Here is a 22,750-nt window from a genome sequence, read left to right as displayed (position 1 = left end):
TCCTTTCTGGTACCCTGATATATGTTAGAGTTTGATCCTAACTAAATATTTGTTAAACCTTCACATTTTGTTGTCCATAACAATTTTTTGAGACAGGGTGTAACTACATAGCTCAGGCTAGCCTTGGGGTTACTGTGCAGTTTAGGCTAGCCTTTAAGTTCATATCTCTCAGTCTAATTCTTGAGGCTAGTCTTCTCTTTAACTCATTCCTTATGAACACCCTCTTTCTCACTCTCCGGGGTTTTGTTTTGGTTTTGAGACAAGGTCTCGCATAGCTCAGCTGGCTCAAATTCCTGACTTCCTGTCACCGCCTCCCAAGTGCTGGCATTACAGGTATGCAGCACCAGCTCCGTTTTCCTCTTTATTTTAATAAACACAGTGTTATAAGTATTTGCTGCTTCTTCAAACCATATCATATTTCGAATCTTTCAAACACATATCCGTGGTTCTCCTTTGTTCCTTTCTTAGACATTTTATATTTGACAACTCCAACAGCTGATTTCCTTGGGGAACTAGCTCTGTTATTTGCTGGGTTTTGTTGTTGACTCTTAGTCATCATAGCTCACCTCATCTGTTTAATAGTCAGTCCTTAATTGCACGCTCACACTAATTGCTGTTAACCTCTGAATATACTAGTGGCTACAATTAAGGATGTTTTCCTCAAAGATGCAGTTGGGAACATGATTTAGCCACTTTGAAGGTACAGAAATTCAAAATTCACCTTTTCTCTCTTCCTACCATCCTGGAATTTGGTGTCAGGATGGTTGCTAGAGCAACATCAGCCTTCATGCCAGCACAGTCTAGCCTTCGGTGCTTACTCATCGTGTCATGCTTGCCATTCAAATCATCTTTTTGTTATGACTGTTGTTTTTCAAAGACAGGATCTCTCTGTGTAGCCCAAGCTGGCCTCATACTCATAATTGTCCTGCTTCAGCCTCAGTCTGGGAATCACAGCCATGTGCCGCTATAGCCGGCTCGACTAATCATTCAGAAGAATGACAGTCATGAGCCTAAGACACCGGAAGCTGACAAACACATTACAATTCTGCATCCTCCAGAATCTGTTTCTTCAAAAGAGAAGTCTAATTCAGGGCTGTTAGTCTCTGCAGTTCAAAGAAGCTTACTGTAAAGGAGATACGTAGTGATATTTTTTAGTGATTAATGGATTCTTTATTTTCCATCATTCCTTTCTAGCAACAAAGAAGATCTAAAGTCTCATTGAAGAAAACCTACTCTGCATATAGGCAGATATGTTGAGAAATGGTAAATAATTTATTACCTGATCTACTATAGTCACGGAGCTGGAAAGCATTGATGAGATCAGTTTTTCGTGAAAGCATTCTTTCTTTTAATATCTTGAAGGCATTGAATTCCATAGCATTCACCCTGTGTTAAGAGAACAGCATTTCAGTGAAACTTACATAAATCATCTGTTCTATTTAATTTTAATGTGCTATGTTATCACATATCAGTTTCCACTTTAAATAAATTATCTATGTTTATATATACTATGCTGCTAGATAGTAAATGTAACACATTGTGTGTGCATTTTCGAGATCTGTTAGACATTTGAAACATTACTATTATTTTTTTATTATTTGTATATTGTTCCTTTTTCACTTCTTAGACATTTTATATTTTGTATTTGACAATTGGATGTGGTGATGTGGTTGTGTGCAGTATATATGTGCAGATCAGAGGACAACTTTATGGAGCTGGTTCTCCTCTTGGACCTTTATGGATGTTCCAGGGCTCAAACACAAGGCACTAGGCTTGCACAGTAAGTGCTTTTACCTGCTTAGCCATCTTGATGATTTGAAAATTCTCTTTTAAAACAGAGCTTAAACTAGCCTACAATCCAAAATCCTCCTGCCTCTGACTCCCGAGTGGTGGGATTACATTTATGTATGGGCATGCTCAGCCATTTTGTTAATTTTTATTTTGCATTTTGTTTATGATCCAGTTTCACATTCTCACAGGGTCAGCAATTACAACAGCCACAAATAGTATTTTCCTGGATTTTTTTTTTAAGATTACAGATCTTACAGAGTTTTCTGGAATTTGAAAGATTCATATAAATAATTATTTGAAAAAAGGAACTTGTTATATGAGATATTGAAATTTACCATTATATTAGTGCTGTGGAGCAATCTTTTTGTACACTGAGAATATTTGTTGCTCTCATTAGTCTAATAAAGGGCTGAATGGCCAATAGCAGGGCAGGTAGAAGTTAAGTGGGACTTGTGGACAAAAAGAGAGCAGGGGGAAGAGAGAGGGCTGAGTTGCCAGGAGACACAGAGGGAAGCAAGGTAAATATGCTGTGCTGAAAAAGGTACTGCCACATGGCAGAAGGTAGGTAAGAAATATGCATTAATTTAAATGTAAGAGCTAGCTAGTAACAAGCCTGAGCTATCAGACAAGCATTTATAATTAATATTAAGGCTCTGTGCACTTATTGGGGAGCTGGCAGTCTCGATGAAAAACTGCCTACACATTAGTGAGACAAAATGGGTTCTGGCTGTGATAAAAGAAGATATGCACATGAGTAGAATATAACAGGAACTTCAAAAAATAGATCCAAGTATTATGAGAACACATACAGCCAACAGAGATAGTATGATTTAGTAGAAAAGACAATCTTTTGATCGATGCTAGAATACTTAGTTAACTACCTCAACATGAATTTCTACCTCAGATCATTCATAAAATGAGTTTGAAGGAGGAACAGAAGAACAGAATAGTCCTGAGACACAGACATCTTCAGTGTTCACGGAGTATAAATTCTAGGATATAAAATGGATTTTAAAAATCTGAGGCTTCTCTCCAGGACAGTCAGGGCTACACAGAGAAACCCTGTCTCAAACACACACACACACACACACACAAACAAACAAAAGGTAGTTTTTCAGAAACTGAATGATCCTAATTTTGCCAGGTGGTCATTGCTGAGTTTATCCTTTAGGTTTTGTGAAGGAAGTGATCTGGTTTCATTGTGACTTTTGTTCTCAGGGAAGCAAAGCAGACTCCCCATGTTCTGATAACCTCAGTTCTTCCCTAACTTAAAGCCATGTTGAGGGGCTCCACTCCCAGTTCCTGGGTCACAGTGAATTAACCCCTGAGGTGGAGCAAACAATGCAGATACAATTTAGAAAGACGTGCGCTAAGTTCTGTCTGTTGAGAAAACGGTCCACCTATGGAAAGTCGCCTTGACACAACAGTTCTGGTTTGATCAGTCATTTGTTTAAGTATGTATGCAAGGTGGATCCTGGCTGAGTCAACACTGCACTGTGGATACATATCTGTGTTTACATGCTATTGGACAGGAGGTACTGTACATAGGAGTGTTGCGCTCAAGCAATATTTGCAAAACATGCAAACTTCTGTATCTGGAAAAAATAATACAGGTTCTTGTTGCTATGTGTCAGTCACATAAAAAAATCTAAGGCTTCTCAATTTCCTCAAATAAACCAACACTGTATTTGCATATAATTGATGTACAACTTCCTATATACTTTAATTTATAGATTATTTATAATATTTAATTTAATATAAATAGTTGGTGTATTGTATTATTTGGGGGATACAATAAGAAAAATGTCTGTACATTTACAGAAAAGACTTTTTAAAAATATATTTTCAGTGTGGAGCCCACTAATACAGTGTGGGCTATGTATTAAAAACATAAAATGGCAGATTAAAATATGAATAATAAGAACATATGTAAGTAAATTAAGCAATCAACCAAAAAAGACAGAGATTATGAGACTCAAATGCGGCTTCAAAATGAGGAGTGTCATGCTAATAGGAGACAAAACAGACATTAGATGAAAACTGTAACTAGAAGCCATAACTGAAAACTAGAATAAAGGGGGCCACTTCTTAATGACAGAAGACAGCGAGCCTAACAGCAGAACCGAAAGCTACATGAAGCACAAACTAAAAGAAACAGATAACTCAATGACGATGGCTAGAAACTTCACTGGCTCTTAGTCACTCAAGACTCATTCTACTTGGTCACAAATACAGTCCTTAGTATTTTCAGAACTATATACCTTTGGTGAAGAGGGCTCAGGCATGATGTACTAGTTACTTGGTACTGGAAAAATTGTGGAGGTGTACCATAACCTACTCTGATGTAAGCTCCTCGGTTGCTGCCTTCTTCATAATAATTAGAAGCAGAAAATACAGTAATAACCTGATTAAAGAAAAAGGGGATCAAGTTCATTAAGTTAATTCTCAAAAGGTCATTCAATAAAAGCCAGAAATAGCTCAATTCTCAAAAAAAAAAAACACAAACAAACCTCATAATATCTGCAAATTATCTGGGTCTGACATGATTTCATATGATTCCCTTGGAGGAAAGGAAAGTCTTCAATCAGTGTCTCTAGTACTAACTCCTAGCTTTTCATCCAATATCCCCAGGGTATGGACCTGAGTTCCTACACACTATTGTAGTGCCAGACCTTAGAATTCTCTTTAATGTTTAGTTTTGTAAATTCTAATTTTCAACAGAGATAAATCCCATATTTTCTTACCTTATGATGTCTGAGGGTTCAAAATAAAGTTTGCTTACAAGCTCATTCTTGTTCTTTTGCACAAAGATGAGTGTTTTAGAGGGCCCAGAGCTGCACAAAACCAATGTTTTAAGAGCAGAGACATAATGGGACTATGACCATCACCTTAGGAAGAAATCAGCCTTGAAGGTATGGTAGGTCGATTACAGAAAGATAATACTTGTTATGAAGAACTATCCCAGGGCAACTGAAGACAAGAATCAGTTTCTTAGTCCTCACCTCTTCTAGCATTATTGACATAACTGAAGAACAAGATACTCCATTTTCATGGCAGTCGTTAAACTGACCACAGTAAGAAACTTGCTAGTGATGACCTCTCAGTGAATTGAAAGAAATGTGCTGCGTGTTTTCATTTTACATACCAACCACAGTTTCCCCTCTCTCCCCTTCTCCCACTCCTCCCCACCTCCCCCACATCCGCTCCTCAGAGTGGGTAAGACCTCCCTTGGAAGAAGAGAGAAAACTACATTGGAACTGCTTTGTAAGGAAAAGTGCTGTCTGTGGAAATTGCCACTGCATATTGTTAGAATTGGCTTGCAATTAGTGAAAAATGAAAAATTAAGTGTGTGTGTGTGTGTGTGTGTGTGTGTAACAGAGAGAGAGAAAGAGAGGGGGAGGGAGAGAGTGCATACTTAGTGTTACTGTTATGGTTTAAAGTGATGTATTTGGGTATCAAGTTGGAAAGAGGTATACTTGTGATGGTTAATTTTATTTGTCAACTTGATCAGATTACTGAAAAGAGCATAATTCATAATTCTGGGGGTGTCTGTGAAGGCATTTCCATAGAATATTAATTAAGGAAGGAAGATTTTCCCTGGATGTGGATGGCGCCATCACTTAGTGTGGGGTCCTGGACAGAACAAAAAGGGGAAAGCGGGGAAAAGGAAGGTGAACACCTTTAATCCCAGTATGCAGGAGGCACAGACAGACAGATCTCTGAGTTCAAGGTCAGCCTGTTCTACAGGGTAAGTTCCAGAACAACCAGGGCTTCATAGAGAAACCCTGTCTCAAAAAAAGGTGGGATGAGGAGAATGTCAGCTGAGCATCAGCATCTCTCTCTACTTCCTGGTCATCTGAGATCTGAGAAGTGGCCTGCCACCAAGTCCTTCTCCATCATATGACTATACTCTCAAACTATGAGTCAAAATATAGCCTTCCTTCCATAGGTTGTTTGTTGTTACTTGGTTATAACAACGAGAAGAGTAATTAATGCAATCACACATCAGAATTTCTGCTTCTGGGAGTAGTAAAGATGAGAAACAAGCCAAATATTTCTAAGGATAAGAGAGAGCTGAGCCCCTTCTGTCTTTGTTTTCTGTTTGGAAGTAGTGAAGATGTTGCATGGCCTTTTAGGTAGGACAATACTGTGTGGAGAAGACCAGGCTTGTGGCAAGGACATCTGTGAGAATTTCAGCCACGATGCTAGCTCACCTTTCCATCATGACAGATTTCATACCCATCGGGTTTACACTCATGAGACCTAATGAGCATCTTCAACTGGTTTCTGCTAAGAATCTTGGAGGTAACGTCTGGTCCAAAATAGCAGCCCCCTCCTCGGCTTGTGTTTGGATAACAGCCTTTTCTTCCTTTAGGGTCACTCCACAGAAGATCAATAATCTTGAAACAATAAAATAAATTAGGCCTCTACTTACAAGTAACAGTCTATCATCTTTTTTCTATTCCAACTTACTTGGCAGAAGTATTAATGGTATCTGGTGTTACAGACATGAACCACCATGCCTGGGCTAAATTCAGAAGAGAAAGCAGTGCCTTCCAGTGAACACATAGTAGGTGTTCTTAATATAGTCAAAGAGATTAGATAGATCTCCGACCCATTGGCCCAGATTTTTTGCCTGGTTGAACATAATAATGAGATCTAATACATGTTCATTAGAAGGTACCACTTTCTCTTCTGAATTTAGCCAGGCATGGTGGTTCGTGTTTCCCTAAGAACCTCCCCCAAAGCTTCTTTTGCTCTTTTGCCCACATAACGACGTCCTCCAATTCAGTAGTACATTCACCCATTGACTGGATTCCACCAGGTATTCTAAACCCACAATCATTTTTTTCAGCTTAATATTTCCTCAGGTGGCTAGAAAAAGCAAATGTAGGTCACACAATACCCAGGACTGAAGACTCAAATTTCTAAGAATGTGTAACACGAATTGCTAAATGGTCTTATCAATAAAAAAAAAAAAAAAAACCTGAGTAAAACCTGAGAAAAGCAGAAGGAAGCCAGCCATGTTCTTACCATTTGGAAATCCTTAGCCAAAGAGACCTACTTCCTGTATACCCATGCCTATATGCCTTTCTGTTCTGCCATCTCATTTCCTCTCTTGGCCCAGCTACATCACTTCCTCTTCCTGCCCAGCTCTGTCACTTCCTGTCTGTCTGTACTCAGACGGATCTCTGCCTTCCGAGTGATAGGATTAAAGGCGTGTGCTACCATTGCCTGACCTCTGTGTTTACTATAGTGGCTGGCTTTTTCCTCTGATCCTCAGGTAAACTTTATTGGGGTACATAGATAAAATATCACCATAAGAACGTTTTCACAGAAAATCAGAGGCTGTGGAGTATCTGATCTACATTGAATATTGAACTCAATTTTTTAAACTACTATTGTAACAAGAACTTAAGAAAGAGTAGTTTAAAAAAAACAAAACACAAGCCTTATTATCACTAAAGACAGTGACAACCTTGAACAAACCATCTGTGTCTCACTTTGAAAGTCCCTCAATCATGTATCAGGGGTCTAACAGACAATGATTCTAAAAGTCTACTATTTTCCATAGTTTTCTCTGTTGTTCTTATGTGTGCAGAGAATTGAATCCAGGGCCAAATGTAGGCCAGGCCAATGTAATACTTCTGAGCCACACTCCCAGGCCCTCCACATCTACATGTTTCTTTGGAGAAAAAGCATGCAACTGAAATTTGTATGTGTGTAGAAGCCAGGTCTACATCAGGTGTCTTCCTCAACTATTCTCCTCTCTCACTGAACCCATAGCTTAACAATTTAGTTAGACTGACTGGCCAACAAGCTCCAGAGATCCACCTATCTTTGCCTCCCCAGTGCTGGGATTACAGTTGTGGACTATCACAACCAACTTTCATGTCAGTGCTGGGGCTATAAGTTAGGAGCTCATGGTTGCCCACCAAGCACTTTCTGACCGAGCCATCTTGTCAGGTCTCTTCAATTGAAAACCTCTGGTTATTCTAGTAAGTTCAAATCAGGTCTTTAGAAGAGGTCCAGATACTGCTGCTCCACTCAACCGGGCTGGGCAACCATTTCTAGGTTTGATATAAAGGGAGACCTGGAGATAAATAAGAGAGGGGACAGAGTGGCAGAAAGAAGAGCAGAAGTGGAAGAACCATTCTGGGATGATCAGTACCTGGTCAGCACTAGAGATACTCTGTACCGGGCTCAGACCAGACAGGGAATTTCTGATGACTAGTTGATGTGAGAATTAAAATAGCCCAGAATCACTCCAAGCGTCTCCTTCCTTCTCACTGAATTCCAATATTGACACAATTGTATCCTACACATAAATATAATGTAACACCTTTAAGTTCTGGTGTTTATGACAAAAACACCACTTGCATTTCAAACCGAGTCATCTCTGGCTCTTATACAATGAACTCACATTGTGTGTGTGTGTGTGTGTGTGACTTGACCTGTAGTATAATAAAGGAGGAAACGTGAAACATAAGGGGTCATATTTTATTAGGAAAAGATTAAATTTTCAATCCCTACATGAACATAGGTAAAATTTCCTCTGGAAAGCATCTTAACTTACCCTTGAAGTACAGCATACATTATGTTATGCACGTAACCCTATATAGGAATATATATAAAATATTTTGTGTATATGATAATGGATGAATATTCCATGATAAATATATGAAAGTAAACTCTCAAAGCATCTTCTTTTCTTTTTTTCTTCCTTTTTACCACTACTACCAATACTCAAAATCTACATAAATTAAATATACATATGAGGGGAGCATGGAGGTATACCTTATAGGGAGGCAGAGGCAGAAGGATTACAAATTCCAGGCCAACCTGGGCTATGCAGCAAGTCCCTGTCTCAAAAAACTAAAGACTAACATATTATATATATATATATATATATATATATATATATATAGTAATATTAGAGTATTAGAGTGCCTACCTAGCCTACACAAAGCTTGTGTTCAATCTCTAGTACTATAAAAAAAATATAAGTAACATTATATGGACTGACCAGGATGTATACAATATTTAGGTCATAGATATAGATATATGCAACAACAATTAAAGCAATGGTTCTCCACCTGGGGGTCATGACCCCATTGGAGGGCTGAACAACCCTTTCACAGAGGTCTCCTAAGACCATTGGAAAACACAGATATTTACATTACAATTCATAACAATGGCAAAATTATAGTTATGAAGTAGCAATAAAAATAACTTTATGGTTGAGCGTCACCACAACGTGAGGAACTGTATTAAAGGGTTGCAGCAGTAGGAAGGTTGAGAACCACTGAATTAAAGGAAAAGAGGTCATGACTTTAAATGAAAGCAATGGGTCCATGGGAGAAGTTTGAGGGAGGAAAGGGAAGGGGGAAATAATGTTATTATAATCTTTAAAAAATTTAAATCATTTAAAAATACATATTTCTGGAACTCCATTGAGACAGAATAAGTACCAGCCAAGGGGCTTCTTCTTCAGTAGTTATTTATGTTACCTTGGGTAAATCACTTTATTCACTTGAGTCTTATTAACAAAACAAAGAAGTATCTATTGTTCATTTTTCATTGACTTAAAATCACAAGGGCTAACAGTTTTAAGAAATGAGTTTCTCTTTCAGAATTCATTCCATGAGTTCTAGATTTCTTTTTTCAGCCCAGAAATATACTTGGTTATATGTAAAACATTGAGATGGACTTAGAGAAGATGATCTATTGTGCTTACAAAGGCAAAGTCATTTTAACCTGTATTTTGTAAAGGACAACATCATCACTGCTGATGAGTTGATGTTACCACTCTGGTAAATGTTTTGGTTACCTACTTGTTCCCATTCCTGCTTTGTTAGCTGTTCCAAAGAGGACTTCTCTAATTCAGCCTTCCTGGGTACACCAGTGATCGAACCTGCTTTATTTCTCTTTAAGTCAATGGCTTGTTCTCGATTTATAGACATTGGTGGCATCAACACAGATCTCATCTGTAAAACATAGAGTTACTTTAGTTAAATACCATACGCAGGGACTTTAGTTCTGGTTGGAAATCTGTCTATACCATGCATCAACTCTGAAAAACCATGCCGTTTCCTTTTTCATCTCACTCATCTCATATGCATTGTTAATTTACTAACATCTGTAAGGTGGACTTATTAAAATGAAAAACTAAAACAAAAAAAAAGAAAAAGAAAAAGTTTTCAAAAATACAACATGATAAGCTCACTTGATTGTCTTACATAATCTGAGATTGGAATTTTGTTCTTGTCTCTTCTAAGCATTATACTTTCATTCAAAGAAATTAAAATGTTTTTGTACTTGTGTGTGTGTGTGTGTGTGTGTGTGTGTGTGTGTGTGTGTGTGTGTCACACTCCACAGAACATAATGGAGGTCAGAGGACAACTTGTAGGAGTTGATTCTCTCTTTCTACCATGTAAAATCCAAGGATTGAGCTTGAGCTCAGGTGGTTAGGCTTGGGGACAAGCATGTTTACCCGTGGAGCTATTTTACTGGCCCACAAAAAGCAACTTTAAATAATACTTCTGCTACACTGGTGGCCATAGTTCAGTGATGGACAACTCTCCATGGCAGATACTTAGCTTCTCCAATAAACCATGGTATGAAAATCTATTTTTATTTTTCAAAACTAAAACTAAGGCTTATTCTAAAGCGTCCTCATAAAGTTGGTTAGAAACAATCTCAGCTACTAATTACTGGTCTATAGCCTACCTTGCCTTCCCCAAGCAAATGATCTTAGGCCTTAGGCAGAAAAGAATATTCTGGGTAGACCTTCCAGCATTATGTCCACATAATTTTCTGATTAGCTCATTAGGCAAGGCCACATGGTCACTTAAGAACATGGAGCTCTGCAGTTCTCAAAGCTATTTAGGATTGGGATACTTTCCCTAGACCCCCATAAGGCACCACACCACCATTTTCTCTTAGGAGTCCTACTAACTAACCATCTTTCTCTATACTCCTGCTTGGAAATTTGAAGACTACTAAACCAGAGCCTTTGTCTTACAGAATCTTATTTCTTGACATTGACCCCTACTCTGCTCACCTTACGAAAGGCCTTTAATGAACTAGAATGGAGGCTGCCATCAGGCTAAATCACCTAGAAGTTTTTATTCTGTATTTTTGACATCTTGAGGCCTTGCTCATGGTGGAGACTGCCCCTCTCAGGGTATCACCATAGACCAGTTTTAAGAAAATCCCTGTCCACTTTTATTTTGCCCTGCTTTGGTCTTAAATTTCTAAAGAAGTATTCAACAAATAAGACATACTTACTACATCTCAGGTACTGGAGTTTTGCCATGGATTGGAGAAGCATGAGAATATAGTAAGAAAATAATATCACCATTCCCTACTTGAATTTGTTAACTTATGAAAGACATGTATAAAGGCCTAGAGAGTGCAGAAAGGGGACCTATCCAGCCTAGAGGTTATAGTAAGGTTAAAGTGAAAGGCCAATGAGAAGATGGTAATTTTATCATTCACATGTGTACTAAAGTAGGAAGGCTCCCAAACCTCAAGGTGCAACTGAGATCACATTCTGTCTCTATCAGATCAATACCAGCTTCAGCCCCACCTTTCCCAGAGTGACTGGATCTTTATTATGGGTCTTTAAAGATACTGGCTGAAGTTTCCCACTTGGACCATATACCATCCTCTGTTCTATAGCTACTATTGATCTTCCTGCCCTCTGGCACCTGGTTAATTTCTAGGCTTGGGGCTTCAGCTTGGCTCTGGTAAAGGAGGAAGATCTGGTAAAGGCTCTAGTTGTGTGTAAAGTACAGCCCAGGAACCCTTTAGTAGGTGTGGAATCTTACAGGCACCATAGAGCCAGTTCCCTGCGAGGGTCTACACAGGCTCTTGTTCTGGCTGTGTTGTATTGAATGATTGTTTAGAGTTAAAAGACTCTGAGGATAGTTATTCTGCTCAGTTGAAATAAAGGGGCAGGATGGCAATTCTATATGAAACAAATCTATATGAGTTACCTAGAGTTCATATGGAAAATGTTGGTCATCAGAGCCAGAAGGAGAGGGAAGGGGGCGTTACTGTTTTATAGGCATGGATTCAGTCAAGGAAGTTCTGTGAATGGATGGTGGCCACAGCGGTGACAGCACACTGGGAATGCACTCACTCAGTGCCCAGGAAGGTTAGACTTATAAAAGACTACAGTGCCAAATTGTGTTTCTTTTGCCACAATGTAAGCGAATGTGTTTAAACTTTACTTCTAAAACAATTCACTTTTAGAAACTATCTGATGTGCTAATGCATCCCCATTTTCCATTTTCAACAGGATTTCTTTTTTAAAAATGTACTGTATATAGAAAAACCACCTAGTTGTCATACAATCAATCACAGCTTTTCTTAAGACTTTTACTAATTTTCTCAGCTACACCACCAAAGCACATAACTATTTAAAATGACAAATGAAAAGAAGCATATGCCATTATAAATCTCTGAGACAAGATCCATGCACATAATACTTCTTACTTTATTTCTTTGTAAGCAGTGGAGTGTATTCAAGTCTGTGGACTCTGATACCCCTCCATGTATGATCAGGATTTCATCGTCAATAATTGTACCAATTGGGAGCCAGGTATAGACTTCTTCCAATATTTGCAAGATTTTTCTTCCATGTAGCTGTAAGTAAGAGCCCGAGTAAGTTTTATTTTCCTGATATGTCCTGTTAAGTAAATAGTCTCAATATATAGACAAAAGCCATGTTTTCCATGTCAACCAAAGGAAGCCGTCAGGGAGCTATCAACCAACCAGCAAGTATTTAGCATGGGAAGTTTTCATTCTGTATTTTTGATACTTTGGCATTTGGGGGCCTTGCTCAGGGAGGAAACTACCCCTCTCAGGGCTAATTCCTAGAGATCTTAAATGACTGTTTTCATGTACAAAGCAGCCATTTCAGATTCCACACTAAAGAATTCTTTTCTTAGACTCTAACTCAGGGCCACTACTCTGGTGTGCTCACCAACCCGGAGCAAGACAGTAGACAACTAGTGATAACCCTCATGCCCCACGGCTGGCTGCCATTGTTCACACTACTCGGCTTTCAACACTCAGGGGCTTTGCCCTTTCTCTCCCCTGAAGTCTAATAAATGTCCTTGTCTGTGTTTTCTTCTGGCTCCATCCGCCTCTGTCTGCCTCTGATAATTCCCCATGTGGTATCCCTAATGTGGCATGCTATGTCTCCTGCATGTAGGTAGCTGAATAAAACCCCCTCCTTCATATTGTTCATTTCTCTGTCTGCCTGTTGTGCTACACCTGAATAAAAAATTCTGGACGGGTACCTTTAAAGCAATACAATATATTCACAGCTATGCTGAAACTGATCCAACAGTCATAATGAAAAAGAAAATCTAAGATTCCTGCTGTGCTTATTATTTTATTGGCACAGTTTCTAACTAATTAGCCCATCACCTTTCTTAAAGCAACAATCTGGTCTTCATTAGCTCTTTTTTTTTCTCACAGAAAAACAAGTATGAGTCTTACCTTGTATTTATGTAAGACTTCTTTTGTAAAGCCGTACCTGAAAAATAGATTTTAAACTGTTAATTATTGCAAAAAGGAGAGCCATTGATGTCTCACTATTACCAAAGAGTAGGTACTCAAGAAACTAGAGACTTCAGTTAAAATGCTTAGCAGAGTCTCTCTGGAGCATCGTGAGAAAGAACCAAAGCGATCAATGGTACAACCTTTATTCTCAAGAAACCTAGAGTATAACCGGGGAAAGAGAACAGATCTTTGTGGAACAACTGTAAGACAACGTAACAAATGCATGCCATGGGCTATGTAAAGGCTCCAAGTATTTGGAGAAGTGTGCAATGACAGTTAGAGGAAGCTGTACACAGAAGACTTCTCATCTAGATAGCATTGCTCAGACATTGGATGATTCAAAATGAATGATCAGGAAAAAAAGAAGAGTGAAAAAGACAAAGAAAAGCACACAAGGCAAGTTGGGTCTTCATGCCTCCCCTGATATGGATCATGTGAATGAATGGTACTAAAGGGTTTAACAGAAAGTATCAGGAATTTTAATGCCTGGCTAAGAAAAGCTAAGGGAGATTTTTCAATTACTTTATAATATTGTGTACCCTTTTTCATGTACCCCTGCCTCCTGAGTGCTGGGATTAAAGGTATGCAATACCACACCCAGATAATAATGTGTACTCTTAATTCCCAACAGGCAAAGTAGGAACAAAGCACACTTACTCCTTATTTTCATACAAACCACATCATGTCAGGTTTCTCCAGTATGACACTGTATTTTTCAAGGTGAATTCCCTTCCTGTACTCACCAAAGGCATCACAGTGTTAGACCAATATACATCTTGCCATCTGTGATGGTTTGAATGAGAATGGTCCCCATAGGCTCATATATTTGAATGTTTGGTTCCCAGTTGGTAGAACTGTTTAGGAAGGATTTAGGAGGTGTGGCCTTGTTGGGGAAGGTGAGGGTTCAAAAGCCCAAACCAGGTCTATTCTCATTCTCTCTCTCTCTCTCTCTCTCTCTCTCTCTCTCTCTCTCTCTCTCTCTCTCTCTCTCTCCGTTTCTGTGTCTGTCTGTCTTTGTCTCACTATGTCTGTCTGTCTCTGTCTGTCTGTCTTTCTGTCTCTGTCTCTCTGTCTCTGTCTCTCTCTCTCTCTGATGCTTGTGTATAAGATGTAAGCCTTCAGCTACTGCTCCAGCACCATGCCAGTCTGACACCATGCTTCCCACCTGATGGTCATGAACTCACACTCTGACACTGTAAACAAGCCCCCAATTAAATGCCTTCCTTTATAAGTTGTCTTGGTTATGGTTTCTAGTCATAGCAACAGAGAAGTAACTAAAACAGCATTCTTACCTTTCTGGCCCGCTCTGAAACACTAAATATAATTGGCTGTAGTATCCTTCTAGAAAACTTCCTTTCTTCCATTTTGTGACAGTAAACTTTCAGGGTATTCTAAAACGACCTCACAAGTTATCTTCTTCCACAATTCTAACCTCTATTGTTAGAATTCTTTCATATTCTGTCCTAGGCTATCCATTACCTTCAATTTCTTCCTTAGTACTCTCACCCCTATCTAGTCAGGGTTTCAATTACTATCTAGTGTCAATACTATAGGGTGATATTCTGGGTTACACTTCACTTTTCTCTCTGGACCTATTTTCAACAATACACCAAATAAACCTACCTCAGACTCAATCCATTCCCATTCAGAATGATGCTGTTATACCCTTAAACTCAACCATGCTCATCCTCTTTCAAGGCCTCCATATCAAGGTATTGGGTGCTAAACTTTCATTGCCTAAAGTCTTCTTAAGTCTATTTTTTGCCATCTCCATTGCTATCATGTTAGTCTAAATAGGAAGCTACCATTTCTTCAACTACTTCCTAGTCAAACTCCCTCTATCCATTCTTGTCCCTCTTCCAAGTCACTCTTCTTTTAAAAACAGGTGTAATAGTCTTCAATGATATTCTCTTATCCTTAGTTGCATGCTCATATTCCTTCACAACACTCAACCATCTTTTACATCTCCAATTCTACCAGGCCTAGTTGGGTCTCTATTGCTGTGATAAAACACCATGACCAAAGGCAACTTGGACAGGAAAGGGCTTATGTCAGCTTACATGTCCCAATCACAGTCCATCGTGGAGGAAACTCAAGGCAGAAACCTGGACACAGAAGATCTCTGTTTGCTGACTTGCTCCCCATTGTTTGCTCAGCCTTCCATCTTATAGCACCCAGAATAGGCTTCCAATAGCACCTCTAGATTCTTGTTCTTTATAGATTTTGCACTTGGGAATTAGAACTGAAACTCTGTACTTGAAGACAAAAGTGATTTGCTAAAGCTTTGATCACAGCACCCAAAAGCCTAAGACCCAAAGCCTGAGACATCCCATAACCTTATTGTTCTAGAACAAATTGATTTCTGTTTTCCATAAAAAGAAAAGAAAAAGAAAGATGGGAACATTTATTACCTACTGTGCCTTTCAGACAGAATTCATAAACCATTTAAGCAGTCTTTATCCCTCAAATCTCCAGTGAGTCAGATAGTCCAAATGCTATGTTACAGCTGTTCTCAAAAATTGTTTATGAACAACTATGCCAGAAGCAATTACCAGGACACAAAAAATACACACAGCAATGTAAAACATTGTGCTCGCTTCTGAGACAGAATTTATAGCAAGCCAAGAGAAGCAACAGAAACTTCCATCTAAGTCTGCTCATACAAGCTACCAGACCCACAACCCTGACCTAACATGCCTACCCAGAATGCAGTTTGGACTGTGAAGGGTACGTATGACAGGAAAAACAAGAATATAATAGAGAGGAAGAGGAAACACAGGACTGGAAGAAGAGATAAGAGGAGAGCTTCAGAGCAGGTGATACTTAGCTGAAAGACTGGGGTTGGTGAACAAGGGTAAGAACTTAGAGATTTTCCTTGAGATTCATCTTATCTCTCCTTCTATACAGCTAAGTGTACACATATCTGCTGGGAACTAAACACAGCATCAATTCCAGAGTGAGATGAAAAGATGAAGTCCAAAGTTAATCTTACCTGAGATTCATCATAAAGTCTTCATGGTTCCCCCTGTTCAGGTGCACGTCAGTGGGGTAGACAAGAAAACTAACTAACAGGATCATTAGGACTTCCATGGAATTGTTCCCTCGATCTACAAAATCACCATTAAAAACATACAGATTGTTCTCTGAAGGCAGGCCATTCTGGGGAAGGAGAGGGAAGAAAACAAGGAGTTAAAAGAATGCTCTTTGAAAAGAAGGGCTATGTGTTTGTTCCTGCAGAAACAGAAAAGAGGTCCAGTCATTTCTTTTACTGGGAAGAATCTGCTCACTGGCTTGAGCTTCTTCCAGGGCACATACCAGCAAGGGACCTGGAACCAAAGAATGAGTTTGGGACAGGGAGATTTCAGGGAGGATGGGGATTGCTTATTCTACCCATCACATACCATGCGTTTTCTGTGGAAGGAGCTAGGATTTGTCCTGTCAAAAGTAGATACCCTTGTGGGAGAAGGGAAATTGTAAGAAGAATATATTGTATGAAAAATCCAATAAAAAAGAAAACACATAATGTAACTACCAAAAAAGTGTATAGTCTTATCCCATCCTTCTCTCTGAAAAGAGGGAAACTTCCACCCAGAGAAAAACACTAAATTAACAGTTGGAGCACTTTCATTCAAAGAGCCCTATATTTAACTTCTATGGGTTGCAATTATCTCAATCTACAAAATGGAGATGACAATACATCCCTTGCCAAATCACCTGTGATAATGGACATGTAAGAACTCAGGCAAGCTGGGCATTGGTGGCGCATGCTTTTGATCCCAGCACTCAGGAGGCAGTGGCAGGTGGATCTCTGTGTGTTCAAGGCCAATCTGGTCTACAAAGTGAGTTCAAGGACAGCCAGAGCTGTTACACAGAGAAACACTATCTTAAAAAGCACAAAACAAAAACAAAAATGAAACAAAATAAAAAAAAAAGAACTCAGGCAAGGGGACAGTTCTTTAAGATATGACTGGGACAGGACCGATATACCAGTGGGCAGATACAACCATACCTGGTACCTCTACTCAGTATGTATTCTGATTGATTGGTTGATGACCAGGCCATATCAGATATCAGCTACTTTGAGTATCACTCCTGAGTATGAGATACTATTTTTTTTTATGATTTATTTATTTATGTATTATTAAGATAAAAACAGTATTTGTATGAAAAGAAACTGAGAGCAGGGGAAGCACTAGTTTTAAAATAGCTATTAACTTGTTCAGTCTTTCACTACAAACTCTAAAACAAAACATGTTTAATATGACATGGTTACATTTTCTCAGTGTCATACTTGATAAGGAAATATCCAAGTGCATTCCTACTGCACAGCAAGATACAGTCAAATGTTTTGAAATGTATTACAAAGAGGAAAGTCATGTCAAAATGTACACTTTCCCCCAGAAATGTTATCTTCAAGAAAGAATACACATATTCTAATTATTTTACTGTTTCAAACTATTTTCAAATTCTTCTTTTGATAGATTTCAAACTATGTAAGAAAATCTTACTACTTTATTTCAACATTCTACCATTTATGGGCATTTTAAATTATCTATCTCAGTATAAAAAGTAATTTAAGCCGGGCGGTGGTGGCGCACGCCTTTAATCCTAGCACTCGGGAGGCAGAGCCAGGCGGATCTCTGTGAGTTCGAGGCCAGCCTGGGCTACCAAGTGAGTTCCAGGAAAGGTGCAAAGCTACACAGAGAAACCCTGTCTCGAAAAACCAAAAAAAAAAAAAAAAAAAGTAATTTAAAACAATTCAGGTTATAACACATGACTTAGGGATTCCCAAAATTATTTTTACAGTGTAATGTGTTCTGAAGGTAAGTGGGGGAGGGAATCAGTGGCGTATTGTAATAAGATGACTAATATCACAGTCCAGCTCCACCTATAACACAGTTATCTTTGAGAAAGTTATTTAACCTTTTCTTCGTCTGAAAAATGGGAATGAAATCCCTCTTTAATTACCATGCAATAACATTTGGGAACTCAACATTATATGTACAAACAATTCCATGCAAACCATAAACACAAAGATTCATTAATTATGATCTCCATGCTATTTCTAATTTTAAGATTGCATTACTTAACATTTTCTTTTTTAACTTGCTTTTCATTTATTCTTTGTGTCTTTCACATCATGCCTCCCAGTCCCCTGCCCCCACTTCCCTCCCCCCAGAATAAAACAAAATAAAATTTAAGAGAAAAAAGGAAAAAGGGGGGGGAAATGGAGGATCTCATCATGGAAGCTGCAGTGTGTCACGCAGTAAATCCTTTTATCCATACATTTTTACATGCGGGCGTTCATCACAAAAAAAAATCATTGGTCTGGTTCAAGGCCCTGGTCTCCGCTACACCATGGACACTAGGCCCTCACTGGGACTCTTCCTGGACATCCCGTTGCTGCCCTGTGTCTTGGAGATCCTGAAGCCCTGAGTTCACAAGACTGACTCCACCAACCCCTACCCTTGTGCTCCAGCAGATGGATATTGGGGTGGGCCAATACATAATCCTGGTTCTGGGCCTTAGTAGTTGCAGGGTGAGTCTTTGCCACCAGGGGGAGCTCTCCAGCATTGCCCTGGTGATAATTCACCACTTGTAGCAATGAGCAAGGGCTGGGCCAGTGCTCCTGCTTTCACATCCTAAAGGTCAGTTCTCCCACACCTACACGTTCAGGGCCGGCTCTACTGTGTTGCCCAGGTGAGGTATAGGGTGCACTCTCCCGAGTGCTGCAGCTGATGAGGGGCAGGGACAGCTTTTCTGCTCTTAGGACCTCAGGGTCAGCTCTCCCACCTGCCTCAGGAGTTGATGGGCAGGGGTGGGGGGTGGGGCATCTCTCCATCCCCTAGGCTGCCACATGACAGATGAGTAATGGGGACAGCTCTCCCATGCTCACATCTTCGGGGCTGACTCACCCACACCTCTGCCAACAGAGTCAGCTCTACTGTGCTGCCCTTTTTCTGAGTGGGCTGCAGCTTATGCCCTCAGGGCCAGCTCTCCCACCTACCTTAGGTGTTGATAGGGTGGGGGGGGGAGAACATTTTCTTAATGGGGCTCAGGTAGTGTAAACTGTTACAAAAATATAAGCTATACTCATCAAAACTTACAGAAAGAGAGAAGGATTCTGTACCTCTGATATTCTTCCTTCCCCCAGCCTTCAGCTGGTTGGAATAAAAAGCTGAGAGGACTGACAGGCTCTGCTGAGATGTACAGTCTCTGAGAGGTTAAGGAGTCAGCATCAGAGAGCTGTGAGGCAAGGCCATGGAAGGACTAAGCCTGAGGGAAAGAAGGAACCCATGACTAAAGGATGATTGCCTCACATGAAGAGGGCAGCCCTGGTTGGGGTTTATAGAGTGTTGGCTCTTACTAGGAAAAATGTGGGAACTGCTTTCAAGCAACAAAAGCCAAAACAAAGAGCGACTTAGTTTCAGAAGAAAATCGCAAGACACATATAAAGCATAAAAAGGTTTCAAAATCCATGGGAAGGGCTGGAGAGATGGCTCAGCAGTTCGCAACAAGTACTGCCTGATACAGAGACCCACAACTGGACAATGCACGGAGAGTGAGACCTTGAAACATCCTGTGCTAAATGAGATGTCGTCATCCATCTCCTTCGCCCAGGGCTCAGGAACCTTGCAGAAGAGGAGGCAAAAAGATTGTAAGAGCCAGAGAGGATGGAGGACACGCAAAGAAACAAGGCCTTCTAGACAGAACAGGACTAATGCACACGTGAACTCCCAGAGACTGTGGCACAGGTCCAAGCCAGATAGCGTTCCAGCAATGGGATGAGCTCCCATGTCTAACCAAGAAGATATCCCCAGTTGGCAACCTCTTGGAAAGGAAAAGCTAGTTTTCTCCAATGGAGTCTCACAGGGTATAGAAACCACACTTAAGGGGAGGCCCCAGGCCCAGCAGTAGATGGCCAACACAAATCAAACTCAATGGTGGTTTTATAGATTTTTTTTTTGTCTCATAGTGCTTATGGGGGGCAATTTTTACCTTACTGCTCTTTTCCTTTGTATATTATGGTTTCCAATTTTGTGCTTTTATGTGGTTTGTTTTTTCTCTTGGTGTGTGTGTGTGTGTTCTATGTGTGTTTCTCATGCTTTTTCTTTTTTTTATTCTAGTCCTTTTTCTTTTTGCCTATTTGTTTTCTAAGGAGAGAGGGAAAGAAGGCATAGAGTTGGATGGATGAGGATGTGGGAGGATCTGGGAGATGAAGAAGGGGAAACTATGATCAGAATATAGTGTGCAAAGAAAATATATCTTCAATAACAAAATATTTAAATAAGAAGTACTGCTCTTGCACAGGATCTAAATTCTGGTCCTAACACCACATCTGGTGGCTCACAATCACTTGCAAAACCAGCTGCAGGGTGATCTGATGTCTCTGGCCTCCAAGGGCACCTGCATTCAACTACACACACACACACACACACACACACACACACACACACACAATACAAATAAATCTTCTTAAAATTCATGACATTAAAATAAGGTATTTGAATTTTAAAAATTAGTGGATTAGAGATAACTAAAGAAGAGCTGAAATATATTACTGGCTTCAGAGAGCAAACAGATTTTTAAAAACCAAAAATGATAGAATTCATAAAGAATAAGTAGGAGCCATGCACGGTGGTGTACGCCTACAATCTCAGCATTTGGGTGTGAGATAGAAGCAGGGGTAAGAGGAATTCAAGGCCATCTTTGACAACATGCTGAGACCAAGACCATCCTAAGAAACACAAGGCCCCTCAAAAAAAGAAGAAGAAACAAAGGAACGAAGAAAAATAAGAATAAAGGAAAGAAAGGGAGGCAGGGAGGGAGAGAGACAGCTCAAAACCAAGAAACTAATATACTAATAATAGGCATTCCATGTTGAGGGGGAACAGATGGAGAAGAAATAATTCAAATAATACTAAAAGGAATTTTCTATGGCTAAAAGACTTCAGGAGCTAGAGTGACGGCTCAGTGGTTCAGAGAGCTTGTCTTTCTTGCAGAGGATCCAGCACCCATATTGGGTGTCTCAAACCACCTGTAACCCCAGAGGAAGAGAATCCAATGCCTTCTTCTGGCCTTTATAGGTGCCCATATTCATGTGCATGCACACATGTGTGCAGAAATACAAACACACAAATTAAAAATACAATTTTAAAAGGAAATTTCAGTTTGATGTTTGAAAGAGTTCATTACTCTTAGGCATAATGAGGAAAAAATTTCCATTACCTGTTAAAGGTCTTAGAAGATGCCAAAATAAAATAACAAAGGGAAAAGAAAGAATAAGCCTGGTATCATACTTATCATTTGAAGTAGAGGAAGGCAGAAGATGGTAGAATAAAAATCTATACTTTAAAGAGAAAAAGGAGACTATGAGACAAGAATTCTATATCAACAAAGACATCATTAACATCTAAGAATAGCAGAAAAATATTTACACAGATATGTGAGGGTTCAAAGGTTCTTCAGGGCAGAAGAAAAATATGTAGTGGTTTAGTACCACAAAAACAATGGGTATGTATACATGTATACCAAGCACAGTTTCAGGTGTGAGGAACAAACAAGTTGATAATACAAAGCCACTGTATTCAATGAGGTTGCACTCAGAAAGATAGCCCTCATATGTTTCACAACGGAAAGCACTCAACAAAATGCTCTAACCAAGTTACAATAACAACTAAAATGTCTTCAAGCCAGGGAAAGATTAAGAGGAAAGAGTACTGTTGTGGAGTAAACTTTTTGTACACATGAAGATGTGTCTTTGCCAAAGTGCTTTGTGATTGGTTTAATAAAGAGCTAAATGGCCCATAGCTAGATAGGAAAAGAGGTTAGGAGGGACTTCTGGGGACAGAGAGGTCTCAGAAGAAGAAAGGCAGAGTCACCAGTTGAATGCAAAGGAAGAAGGACATGTAGGAGGAGAGGTAAAAGCTACAAGCCACCTGGCAGCATATAAATTAATAGAAATGGGTTAATTTAAGTTATATGAGCTAGTTAGAAACAAGCCTAAGCTAAGGCTGAGTTTTCATAATTAATAAGAAGTCTCTGTGTGGTTATATGGGAGCTGGCAGGCAGGACTGAGAAAGACTTGTTACACATGGCGCCCAATGTCTGGCACATATAGCCACATAAGGCCTAAGAAACATTAAAAAAAAAAGTTCAGAGCCAAATGAGGCTTTCTGGTGACTGAGGTCTCTTGGGTAGGCTTGGCATACAGAGATGTAGCTACCGGCCACTGCCTGGGGGCTGGAGCCAGCTGTCAGCACCATGTGCTAAGCTGAGCTGCGCAGGAGCTAACGTGACAGTTTAAGATTTGTCTTACTCAGTCAGAGAACACTGAAGACAGATCCAGATGGAAAAAACCTCTAAACAGGTTACCGTGTGT

At 39.6% G+C, this 22,750-nt stretch overlaps 1 protein-coding gene across 2 annotated transcripts in view; it reads right to left on the bottom strand.

Annotated features, from left to right (window-relative positions):
• Window positions 1-22,750, bottom strand: part of Ppef1 (protein phosphatase with EF-hand domain 1) — a 126,262-nt gene that overhangs the window by 7,361 nt on the left and 96,151 nt on the right. For both annotated transcript variants that reach the window (XM_059251016.1, XM_059251017.1), the window contains 7 exons: window positions 16,361-16,527; window positions 13,306-13,342; window positions 12,295-12,444; window positions 9,627-9,779; window positions 6,006-6,191; window positions 4,053-4,195; window positions 1,280-1,386 (listed from right to left, as the gene is read on the bottom strand). In XM_059251016.1, coding sequence (XP_059106999.1) covers window positions 1,280-1,386; window positions 4,053-4,195; window positions 6,006-6,191; window positions 9,627-9,779; window positions 12,295-12,444; window positions 13,306-13,342; window positions 16,361-16,527 — 943 coding nt within the window. The remainder of the gene's footprint in view (window positions 1-1,279; window positions 1,387-4,052; window positions 4,196-6,005; window positions 6,192-9,626; window positions 9,780-12,294; window positions 12,445-13,305; window positions 13,343-16,360; window positions 16,528-22,750) is intronic.

The sequence above is a fragment of the Peromyscus eremicus genome, chromosome X (assembly GCF_949786415.1).
Source record: "Peromyscus eremicus chromosome X, PerEre_H2_v1, whole genome shotgun sequence".
Taxonomy (NCBI): domain Eukaryota; kingdom Metazoa; phylum Chordata; class Mammalia; order Rodentia; family Cricetidae; genus Peromyscus; species Peromyscus eremicus.
The sequence above is the reverse complement of the archived record's forward strand: the minus strand, read 5'-3'. Positions and strand labels throughout refer to the sequence as shown.